Source organism: Diadema antillarum, unplaced genomic scaffold (genome assembly GCF_040938485.1).
Source record: "Diadema antillarum isolate AM-2024a unplaced genomic scaffold, OU_Dant_1.0 seq00000546_RagTag, whole genome shotgun sequence".
NCBI lineage: Eukaryota > Metazoa > Echinodermata > Echinoidea > Diadematoida > Diadematidae > Diadema > Diadema antillarum.
The window spans coordinates 1323386-1336022 of record NW_027271492.1 but is presented as its reverse complement, the minus strand read 5'-3'; the positions used below and the strand labels follow the sequence as shown (position 1 = coordinate 1336022).

At 38.1% G+C, this 12637-nt stretch overlaps 1 protein-coding gene across 1 annotated transcript; it reads right to left on the bottom strand.

Annotated features, from left to right (window-relative positions):
• Positions 1 to 5929: 5929 nt before the first annotated feature.
• On the bottom strand, positions 5930 to 11929 carry LOC139734727 (CMP-N-acetylneuraminate-poly-alpha-2,8-sialyltransferase-like). Its single transcript, XM_071645521.1, has 4 exons — positions 11512 to 11929; positions 9580 to 9746; positions 7821 to 8420; positions 5930 to 6879 (listed from the first exon to the last, which is right to left on the bottom strand). The coding sequence occupies exons 2-4, from the start codon at positions 9693 to 9695 to the stop codon at positions 6429 to 6431; spliced, it is 1167 nt and encodes a 388-aa protein (XP_071501622.1). The 5' UTR covers positions 9696 to 9746; positions 11512 to 11929; the 3' UTR covers positions 5930 to 6428.
• Between the last annotated feature and the right edge of the window lie 708 nt (positions 11930 to 12637).

The following is a 12637-nucleotide window of genomic DNA, read 5'->3' as shown; positions in this document are numbered from 1 at the left end:
CACATTCTCATACACATAGGCCTATGAAAAAAGGCAATTGCGTATGACACTGAGTAGATTCAGTATCTGATGATGTGTGAAGAAATAAATGTAGATCTGATGAAAAGAGTGATTTTAGAACAATCATTTTTTTTTCTTCATTATTTGACACTTAGTAAGTAAGACATGGCTTGATTCAGGGCAGTTTTTCATGATCATTGGATTAGTTTGATTTGCTGTTGCCCAAATGTGGCCCAAGGATGGGTCCAAGCTGACAACTGGAATAAAAAGTTTGATTTTTGTACCTCTGAGTTGAGATTTATCAATGTAGGGGGTCACGATTGGCATTTTCTGTATCCACGTCATGTTTTGGAACACCGTTTTACATGGAACCTTTTTTTCGTGTGACATTATAGTTATTGTGTCAGTTTGCGTTGGGTATAACAGAGGATGTGTACCAGTGGGTAATATTGTGTGAGAACATACTCTGAAATTCAATGTTTCCCTTCAGTATTTGATTTAATTTGGTTTTTTACAAAAATGTGAAATGTTGTGAAATGGGCTGTGACCTAACACATTTTTTTTTTCTTTCATATCTGTACATCAGTGTTAGCTGTTAACAACAGGAGAATATGTGTGTGAGTTAGCTGCTTCATGTAGTATGTAAGAGAATACAAGCACTAGCACATAAGACTTAGAGCAAACTGAAATGATTTCTTCTTCTTTTTTCAGTCATTGTAACTTGCGATTTCTGGTGTACGGGATTGTGGCTTGTGATGATGCTGTGGATTGGATTGATGAGATAGTTGAGCCACATCTCCTACGAGGTCTGTACAGGTCTTTTGGGATTATATTTTTTTCAATTCAATTTAAAAGAAAGATTCGCCTGTACATGAATGAATGAATGTCAACATACAGATATTTACAAATTTTGCCAGATCTTATTGACAGTTGTAGCCTGTGTTTGTTATGCATTTGGTCTAAACATGAACACGGAAAGGAAGAGGCCACTGGGTTCAAATGATGCCAACACAGGTGCATTGAATAATCTGTTTACATTGTGCATACTGTAACCGGTGGCAACACGGCACCCATGACCTATGGCCAAGCATAGTTAATGCCCCATGTAGTGTTAATATGAAATCAACATCTGTATAGAGAGAATCTCTGTTGAAGTCTGCTTTGATAAATGTGTAGTGATCCCAATGTTCCATGTATTCTTGATTCTATGAACCAGCTAGATGATTTGTACTTGCAAAAACAAAAGAAAGTAAAGAGAAAAATGCTAGAGAGCACATAAACACAGGCAGAGTTACAGGCATATATTACTGTGTGATTACATCAGTTGATTGTTTTGTTTCCAAATAACAATAGGTCAGTACTTTTATAGGCAGTATGTCTTAAAGCGCTCCTCTTGTCTTAGCTTGTAACTATTCTACAATATCTTTGTTCAGTGATCTCGAGAAGAATAGAACAAGTATTTATGATGTTCTTCTTGTTCGTAGAATGATGTTGGGCGTAATAGTGAACGCGATACAGCAAATATTATGCCGAGCGTACATCAAGTCTCTACTAGCAACTATGCCAAAAATGTGTCTCTTTCTTGCTGTCGTTTTACTCGTGTCTGTTGGTGTCGTTGTTTTTACTAACCATTACCATACCAATTCTACACAGCAGCAATACTAATTAGAGTTATTCCTGTAGTGCTGGGTATGTACTTTCTCTTGTGTTCTTGACACAAATGTGCATTGGATTGTTCATCTGCGTGTGTATCATAATCACATTATATAGTTTATACATACACTCCGTACTTCTTCGATTTAGTTGAAATAATTATGATAACATCGTTCCACTGTGATGACAGTTACATGTAGTAGAATCACTAGAGAGAGATTGTGTTTGTATGTGTGTCTGTGTGTGTGTGAGAGAGTGAGTATTAGTGAGTGAATATACTGATGGGAGGCAAGATGTGAAGTGTGTTCTATAGGTCAGGCGTGTGACGTCAAACGGGAATAAGAATAGAAAATAGCAGTGAAGTACGAGAATGGTTATCGTGGCTTAATCACGTATTCTATATATATTGAGAAATGGAGAATTGCTGATTATGCTTTGATGTGGTGAGATTGGTTTAATTGACAGTTGAAGAGCATTGAGATTTCAAATTCTATTAGAAATGCCGAAAGTTGCAAAGTTCTCGAATTGTGTGCCATGTTCGTTTTCATTACTTCGTATACAAATTCATAGTCTCTGTTCCTTCGGGGCAAGAATATCTATTGTGTTTTCCATGTATGTTCATTACACTCTTTTTAAATTGTCAGTGAAAGAGCTAAAACTCAGTGAAGCAGTACAGATTCTAATGAAGAGCATTGTCTCAAATCAGTATCTTGTGCAAAAAAAAAAGTAAGATAAAAGAGAAAATATATACAATAAGCTGTATTTTATTGAAAATATTCCTGCTATGGATAGATGTGTTCATAATAACATGCAGTGAATATCGCTATATATTGTGTCTCATTCATTACTATACCCATCCGTTACAAAATATACAAGTTTCTTTTCCCCCCGATTTCATTCAAAAGTTATATCATGCTATTTCTCCGCAGGACACAGGAATTCTGAATGATAGTTACCCTTAGTGTTTCTGTTGAATATATTTTGTCAAAAGTGTTATGGCGTGATTTCAAGTGTAGAGGTGCTGAAGAGAAGGGCGAGGAATTGATCCCAGATGGTATATAGTAGGTAGTCCTGCCCGGGTTCGGCCGACATTTTTGTGATGTTGTTGTTCTTATGTGTCATCGTAGTAGTTGTAATTTAATTGAGAGAGAAATTAAGAGACACAAAGAGAGGCGAAATATTGTCACTTCACTTGTGGATCTCAAAAGGTATTATTTCACGATTCTCATTAAAAGACGATGTTTGATTTTTTACACTCAAGACAGTGATTCCAGGTGTGTGTCTGTCTCCTCTTTTGTTGGTAGACAAATTATTTTACTCTCTCCGTCAGGAAAGTTTTTATCGACTAACACACAACACACGCACACACACACACACACAGACAAATACACATACTTCTTTTATGATGTTCTTTATTTGAATTATTGTCATTCAATATCACGCTCATTTTCACAATGAAAATAGTATGAACGAAAATAAGCAGCTGTATTCTTCTCACATGTGCTACTGAATCACTTTTTTTTTAACATACAACATTTTGTGAAAATGATACCATGTATACAAAAGTGATATACTGTAATACACACACACACACACACACACACGACACACACACGCCGGACACACCCGCTCAAACGGATTCACACAAAGCAACCGAATGATCATAAGTCACGACATCAAGAAAGTTCTCCATTGAAGGACGTGGCCTGAAAGATTCCTCTATACATGTAGGCCTACTGTGTGTTGTATAAAATCAATTACCCCCAAACTTGAAAACTGGTTAACAGGCCAGACAAAGACAAAGACACAGTGATAGAACTACATTGTAAGTTTCTCTCCACAGTGGCGGTAAGGCAATGTCAGTCAAAATTCGACTAATTTATCATCTATTGTTGCATAAACATAAACATAATTATTACTGAGGGTTTTCATGGGCATGTTAATTGTCAAAAACAACATCAACAACAAATATGTAAAGAAGAGTATGATTGCTCTTTACAAAGCGTTTAGTATCAGACATTACGAGACTCTTTTGTTTTCATCATTTTGCTGCTTCTGGATTTACCAGAGACTGGAAACCATGAAGAGAAAATAAATCCCGGGACATCTCGAGAAGAATACTGACTTCCTTCTTCTTCCTCCTGGCCCTCTTCTATACTTCTTTTGTACTACCTACTGAGATGGATTGTGAATATAACGCTGAAAAGAACGTTCACCTGTTACTTTAGGATAGACGAGAGAACTATTGCAGTAAGACCCTTTGATGTTGTGACAAACTAGGCAACGATGAGACGAAGTGTTTGCTCCCCAAAGAGTCGTATAATGGTCTGTTCGGTAATGAGAGAAAGGGCCACACCCTCAATGTTTCTACTGGTTTCGTAAGAAAATCCTCAGAACACGCTCATTTTCATGTGGAAACTGTATATGGTGCATTGGCATATTGTAGGCACTTAATATTTTTATTCATCATATAATCAGGAATGTTGTATCAATGATCGTATATCAAACACTTTTTTTTTTCTTTTTCCCGGAACCGTTCAGTTGCCCTGTGAAACTTAGTAAATCCTGGAGACAAGATGATTAATCAAAACATACTTAAAGGGGATGGCTAGTAACAGATCAGTGGGAATCAGTGGGAATGCTGGGGGATGATTGTTCCAAACCTTGTGGGAATCATTTAAGAGTGCATTATATATCTATTGTTGTGTGAAAATTATTTGTTTCAGAATGGTCTCATATTCAAATAATGTGCAGTTTAATGTTTTCAGGTAAGCATGCCTGTACAGTGACGGGGCGATCGTGAACAGGCCGTTAACGATCGCCCCGTCACTGCACATTACTGTGAATATGAGACCATTCTGAAGCAAATAATTTTCACACAACAATAATGTACTTTTAAATGAATCCCACAAGGACTGGAACAATCATCCCCCAGCATTCCCACTGATTCCCACTGATCAGTTACTTACTAGCCATCCCCTTAAAAAAGGAGAAAAAAAAAAGACTTTAATCTTTTCTCTTGTTTCCGTGTGAGAACTAAAACAAGATGTCCAGGGACCTGTTTCGTGTTTAATATGCAACAATTATTGTATTTTACAGAATTCCGGTTAGTACCATGGCAGCCGCCAAGCTCCTCCCAATCAGCTATGAGCTTTTAAGTCGTTGCTGAGGTACCTGTAATCTGGAGGGGTGATACATTAATGCTTCAATCAAATGCAAACCTCTGTTAGTATAACGTTCCAGATAACAATCATGAATTATAATTCACTGCGCTTTTTACCAAGGATTTTACTGTTACTCATCTTATTCATTGAGACACAAGGCAGTTCTCAATGCATAATTTTCATTTTTTCCCAATCACCATACTTAGTAATGCAAATTATAAACACACTGATAAGACGAATAATAATAATAATAGTAAGACAGTACAAAACAGACACACACACGCACACACGCACACACACACACACACACACACACACAAACTAAGTGCTGGTATTCTCTTCTCAACTTCTTGGGGTAATTGTATCTCACAACGAATACAATGTTTGATGTGAATTTTAATTTGTTAGCAGTGGGTGACGGGTCAAATCCATTTTCAATACGGAGAGTAGTACAACCAGTAAAATATATCACCTTACCTGTAACACATCCACGGGTGACATCCCTGTAGTTTGTACAACATCAGTGGAACAACCCACTTCTCTGTTCATAATACACTGCTATGTATAACCATTATTTCAGTAAGTGCTCCCATCAATGTAAATTATAAGTTGCAAACGGCTGTCACAGTGTATTATGTTTACTAACACCATGTTGGTACACCGGATAGCACTGATTTTGAAAGATGGGGGAAGGGGGAGGCAAGGTTCTGAAAGAATAAAGTAATGATGTTTCAGAAAGAAAGCCACTTCCACGAAAAGTACAACGTGTCCGAATTTCCTCTTGCGTATGGACACGAACAACTATTGAGCTAAGACAATGCTACGTCTACTCTTTCTGTTCTTGCATTAGTCACCAAGTCAGCAAATAATGTTCGATATGTCTTCAAATTCCAAATTTCAATAGAAATACATTGAAATATGCTGAGAATCTCAAAAAAGATTAGCTGTTATTTATTAGATGATCCCTCGCCAAGGTCCAGCATGTTCCCGTTGTTCCTACCATAGGTCTGTGCGGTAGTTTGTCCTAATGGGACTGCCTGCCACATCCATCTTATGGTCAGAGTCCCTGGCACCAACGAGCCAGTTTGGCCATATTCAAGACTTCTGTCTGCATGGCCCGAAGTCTTTTCTCCCTTGCTACGAGTGTCAGTTCTGGTATCTGACGCCGCACTATCAAAGCCTAAATTCCACTGCTCCAGTTGGGCAAAGACATCGTCAGAGTCGTTTCCTTCGTCGGGGAATCCATTTTGAGGATGCGCTTCAGTCTTTCTCCACGACACTGTCTCATCTTTGAGTCCTCCGCTGACACGATTGTCATCATCGTCTTTAAGGCCAGCAAGAGCAACCTCCTTTGTAGGTTGCCAATTCCTTAAAAGGTTAGCTTTCCCCATGATAAGGTCATCCTTGGGCTCCGCTACAGACGCTGTCTTTGATTTAAGGCCATCGCTAGCGTCTAGTCTCTTATTGATCTCTGCGGTCAATGACTTTAGATCACCCGAAACACGATTACTAAAGGCTACTTGTTTCGATGCCGTATCACTGGTTTTTCCTCCAATGCCAAGACCAGGGCTGGCGGTAGCCATCTTAGATTGTGAATCAGTCCTAGGCTTCTCACCCCGCCCTGTTCTCTCCGCCAGGCCCAGCCGTGTCTGCAGCATCATCGTGTAGCTTTTCATCGTTTTCCTCTCCTTCATTTTCAACGTCGAACAGCTTCTTCAGCTTGTTGGCTTTTGGCATGAACAGAAACTTTGGGTCGAAGAGTTCCTCCTTGTTGATGTTGCTGAAGGTCTTCTTTCGGGCGCCTCCGGGACAGACGTCGGTCACGATGGTGACCTCGCCTTTCTTCTCCAGCTCCTGTAACTTTCTGAACTCGCTGCGGATGTTGTGAACGTCATTGTTGTACTCGTATTCGACGTCCTCGTAGTAATGGTGCGCCACGTGATTGCCGAGTTCGTCCTGATTGGATGGGTGGAAGCCGTAGAGGGTCACATGATTGCAGAAAGTCTTGGCAATGACGTATGCATTGAAACCGGTGGTGGCGAAGTGCGTCAAGCCGTAGAACCTGCAGTAATGATAACATGAATATATACTCAATAGTGTCTCTATACGTTTTCCCATTTACTACTATTTACGATTATTTACGATCTATTATAATCTATTTCACCAAAGCACACAATATATAGGTCTACTATGCAGGAAAAAAAAAAGTGTCATTTATCACAAATTTTAGATGCCTAAACATTCTTCATTCTCTATAGAAATACCCCCAAATTGTTGTGTTCATTCGAAATACTATCAGTATTTCTCGATGACAATTCCTGTTGCTATTTGACTTACGACATACAGTTTAATTCTAATCCTTAAAGCTGTGAAAGAAAATATGCATAAAGGAACTATGAACAAACTACGAGTACTCAGTAATAACATAGGCTGTGACACTTTTCACTTATTGGTATTCCTCTGAAGATAAGAAGAAAAAAGAGAAGAAAACCCCGGCAAATAGGAACAATGAACAGTTAGATTCATGGTACGATATAATACTTCTACTGTAAAATTATATACCATCATGGAAGACAATTATTATACGCATTATCCCCGCAAGTGATAAATAGTTATTTTCTTTCTTTATGCCCAGCGTCTTCTTTCCCTGCGAGAGCACATAGTTAAGATATACACCAATTGGCTCAGAAGGTACGGCTCTTCTACCCTACCTGACTTCGGAAAGACTTTTCTTTACTGATCAGCCCTGTGAAACAAAATGAATTGATGTCTCTTCGCTATTGGACGCGGCACCACCGGAAATTACATTTTAATTTTGTTGTTTTATATATATATATATTTTTTTTTTTTTCGGGAGGGGGTGTTTTGTTGATGCTAGAGTGGTTGATTTTGTTTCTGGCCAGAATTGTCAACAATGATTATTGTATATTATTTGCATAAACTTCATGTTTGTACGAATAAGAATGTGTGTATATGTTTTCAGAAAAGTGTTCAAAGTCTCACTTCTCGACAGACACAGATCGCCAGCTGTATGCCAGTCGGATGGGCAACCGGTAAAGGTCCTGCAGGACATGGGCCACGTTCCTCAGGTACACGCTGCTATTTCTCTGCAGTGTTGACTTCGAGTACCACAGCACGGAGTCATTGAGATACGTCGCCCTGTCGACGTAGGTACGGTGCCATTTGTCGTCTGGGTGCGTTTGCGTCAAGTTCTTGTGCATGTAGAACAGCGTCTCGAAGTTGAGAACCGTCAGGTTTGCGCGCGTTCCCACGTCCGCCTCGTATCCCTGAATGGGTGCCATGTTTGCACGTATGATGAAGTCGTGCTTGTCAATCGTTCGGCCGCAGTTTGCGCCGTTCAGTATGCCGCTGTTGCCGACCACGGCGCAGTCGTTCCGGCGGCTGAGCGTCGAGACCCTGGGCCAGTAGTGGTCGACGGGGCAGTTGATGTCGAAGTAGCGACCCGACAGGACCTCCATGGCGTAGCTGCCAAGGTTGATGCTTGGATGGGTGTTCTGTGAAAAACTCATTTCGTGGGATGAGACATTCTGGTCGTAAACGAGTACGGCTGTCCTTCGTAAGTAGCAATCTTGACTCGAGTCGCTGGTGGGAGAGGATTAAAAAAAAAAAGGAATAATGAAACAGACAGCGCGATTTTTTTTCACCATTATTATTGTGCAAATTCATTTTAGCCGACAGCACTATCTCACAGTGCAGTGATTCATTATTTGATTTCTACACTGGGACATCAACGCACTTTTTACACAGCAGACAAAGTCAAAATGATATTGATCACAAAAACCTATAAAAATTATAGATGACTAAGGCACCAACATTTGAAATGCTGACCACGTATCTATCATGACTGGAGAAAGTTTCAATACGATTCGTGCTGTTCAAATACTGTGACTTCAACATGAATCGTGCTACATCAAGAGAGTTCCCAAGTTGTGCCGTTCAAAGGTAACTGGGATTCTTCAAGGTTTTTTTTCGCTTTGTTTATTTTTCTTACTTCATTTTTGTATTTTTCTTTCCAGTGGGATACTCTTAACAAGCGTTGGAATATGACAGGAATTAACTATGCCGAGCAGGGACCTATACAGCATATTTGCAATCTCCATTTTTGACTTGATACATTTTCTACTCTGCATAGTGAAACAGAGAGCAAGAAAATATCGGCCACGCCTTCATCCAGATTATCACGGATGACTCAAATAAGCATTGAAACATGTAGTGAGCAATATAATTCAAGAATTGGACTGGTTGGCGATGGAGCTAGAATGAAATGATGATTGTGTGAATGTGGACCACATATTATAGTATAACACAAATTGTCTTTTCTATATTGTTGACAATATTTACCCTGCACGCTTTGGGGAAAATACAATCTTTTCCTGGGGAATGATAATAATCACCTGCGCGGTAATGTCAAGTATATCTTTATTGTTGTTTATAAAGGTATATCTCTATAAAGCCCATATCTGTATAATACATAATTAATAAAATGCATATAAGATTATTATAATATTTTTACGTGTACTGACAGATTGCTCCTCCCATTTTTTGTGGAGTCTTAGTTTTATTTTCACTCTTACTTCTGAACGTTGATCAATTATATATTATCTAAACCAGAAATTAAATGCAATTAATGTGGAAAAAATCATAGGAAGCCTGTAGTGTACTTGACCCAAGTAGACCCATATACATCAACTACATGAGGTACTACAACCCAGATTCCAGTAAACTTAAAGGACAGATTTACCTGTTGCAAAATTTGAAGCATTCTCTCGTGAGATGAACTTCAGACAGAAGGACGTAACAGGCAACAAATCCAAACAGGAAGACACACATCTTCATCATCGACGTTTTTCCCGCCATGGTAAGGATGTTATACTTCAGTACTTTACGCTGAAAGAATTGTATTCATCACTGTAAAGGAAAAACAGAGAGCAATGTCAATGACATTCTAAAATACTCAAATTTTCAAATGCACACAAACATAATCGCTGCAACAAGTGCCAATGTATTGTATAAATTGGTTTTTCCCTTTCAAAATTATAGAATCTAACGATATGCATGACTGTATTCAACTTTAGATTATTAGATTGTTTCATACCATCTGTACTTGAAAATAGCATCGATTTGTGACCTTTACAAAATATTATAATGGAACAAAAAAAAAAATGTTTTCTTGTGTAGTAATTTTGGAGTGCATTACAATCGTTTCGTTGAGTAGCACTTTCTTGCTAAGCTTTAAACAGCAACGTAAAATTGCTTGATAATTATGCTAAGTGCCTGTACTTCACGATTATAGAGTACACTCAATCTTTTCGAGATGCATTTGTATTGCTGTTTGTTCTTACAATATACAAAGCTTTGATGTCAAAATAAGTTTTGATACAGTAATAAGGTTCAATATCACAAAAAGGTTCAATGTCACAACATGGTTTGATTAAACGATAAGGCTTGGCTATGAAACAAGACTTAAATCATAACATCTGGACTTGCTACTGTTAAATTCCGAGAACAGTTTCATGTCCGATCCTGGGATGCTATCAGCTTGTCTCAGTTTGTGGGTGAAAAACGTTGAGCTGATGGAGCGTCCAGGATCAGACGTGAAATCGTTCAGCAAGTGCAGATCATGTAGCAATCTGATTATTGTTTCTTAATTGAATCTCAACTGGATGAATGAAAACTTACATCAATGGAATAAGGCTTGATGAAACAATATGGTCTGATATCACAAAGAGATTAAGTATGAATATATGATAAGATTTGATATCACAATAAGGTACCAGAATAGGGTTTGATATAGTATTTAGGTTTAATATCATAATAATGTAAAAAAAAAACTGTGCTTGATTTAAATCCCTCACAACATTCACTGTATATAAACCTGCTTCAGTTTTGTGACTGATACATGTAGGCCTACATGTTCCCACGTGTATGTGTAAGTGGTGACTGTGAATATTTGTTTAAAAAAGACTGAAACTGAAACTGAAACGTTTGATATGACGATAAGGTTAGAATATCACACTGTTCAAATGTTTGAGGTCATAATAAGGTTTGACGTCACAGGATGGTTTGATATCATAGAAAAGGCATCCAACTTACAGTGATTTTTTTTTCACAACACTAAGACTCGTACCTGTAAATATTTTTTTTTTCATAATTCGCTAATCAGCTGACACTTCGGTGGTAATTGCAATGTGTTGATTGAATTTTCTACTGGAGAAGTAGATAATTCGACGATAGATTCTTTGAAATTTTAGGGGAAAAACAAACATTTAATAATGGTCTTCATCTTCATTCATATAGTAGCAGTCCTCAAAGTTACATTTCATAACAACGTTCTTTCGTACGTTTTGCAGTATTTCTGGCATTGATTAATGCAATATGCGAGAAAAAAAAGCACACACACACACACTAATGCACAAACAAACCAGATATCGTCTCATTTTACACGCTATCAAATGGTGAAATTAGGTCTCATAGAGTAAACAAAAGAATTTGATTTGGCTATATTGTGTGTTCATAGATACGAGCGTAGGTCTCACTTATGCCTATAGTTATTTATATTCATTATTCTGCATATATATCTATTTACATACTTAATCAATATGCACCTGTTTGTGCGGCTTGAATCTTATGAACAGTGAACTGACAAATCTTCAATAGAATACACTGTACTTACATTATGGGATGTACTTGAATGGCTCGAGAAGCGAACAACGATGATTTTCGCTCTTGTTAAACCGATCTAGTCTGAAACGAGTTATTCCTCGAGTTAGGAAGCTTTCGCATGAAACTATCCCCGTTGTATGTTGAATTCTTTTCCACTTCGAATCCATGTAGCCATGTCGAAAGCTCCAGGAATATACATCGTAAACGCGACTATATCGCTCGCATGTACACGCAGTTCGTTGATGAAACAGGTTCACGGTACAGGTACAAAAAAGCAAGAGGGTAAATTGCTTGTTCAGAGATCCCAGATCACGGTCAACCCTCTGGAACTCTGCATAGTTGTTTTATTTTTAATCGCAATTCCTGCCATGAATGACCACCATTTTTCATTAGTGTCGGTCTGTATCATCTACGTGCAGGTGGTAAGTAATGTCATGCAAGCAAGGCGTCTTCATTGGTGAGTCATATACATCTTTTTAATGATTTCTTTACTTCATTTTACGCGCAAACGTTTGTGCGCTGGGGCAGCACGGCACGACGCACTGTACAAATTTGTTCGAGTCGTCTGGTGCAGTTAATGATTAATCCGAATTGCAGTGTCAAAGCATTCAACTGATATGAAAATCTCGCAGTACAGCACTGTCTGGTCAAAGTTCTGGTTTGTGTATGTGCAAACGTGTGTGTGTGTGTGTGTGTGTGTGTGTGTGTGTGTGTGTACGAGCGCGCGCATTGACCAACCGACTTCGAAACAAATTACTTTTTTTTGTATACTACAAAACTTTTTGTTGTTTTAAAACCGGAATACATGTATAGGCCTACTTCAAAGACTTAGCGAACCATGATATATTTAAGCGTCAAAACGTAGCTGTATACGGCACCGGATACACTATGTATCGCCCTTTATTTCGTTTACTTTAACAGACAGGTGTATGTAGAAATTATATATATATATATATACATGAATTTTCATGAACCATGTCTTTATTTCTGAAAGTGATCATAGTTGATTATATTGTACCATACAGAAACAATAAAATGAATGAAATGAAATGAATGGATATAATAAATACATAAATGAATTATTATGAACCATGTGTGAACCTATTTATTATGACCCTATCGCTGTTATTCATTTA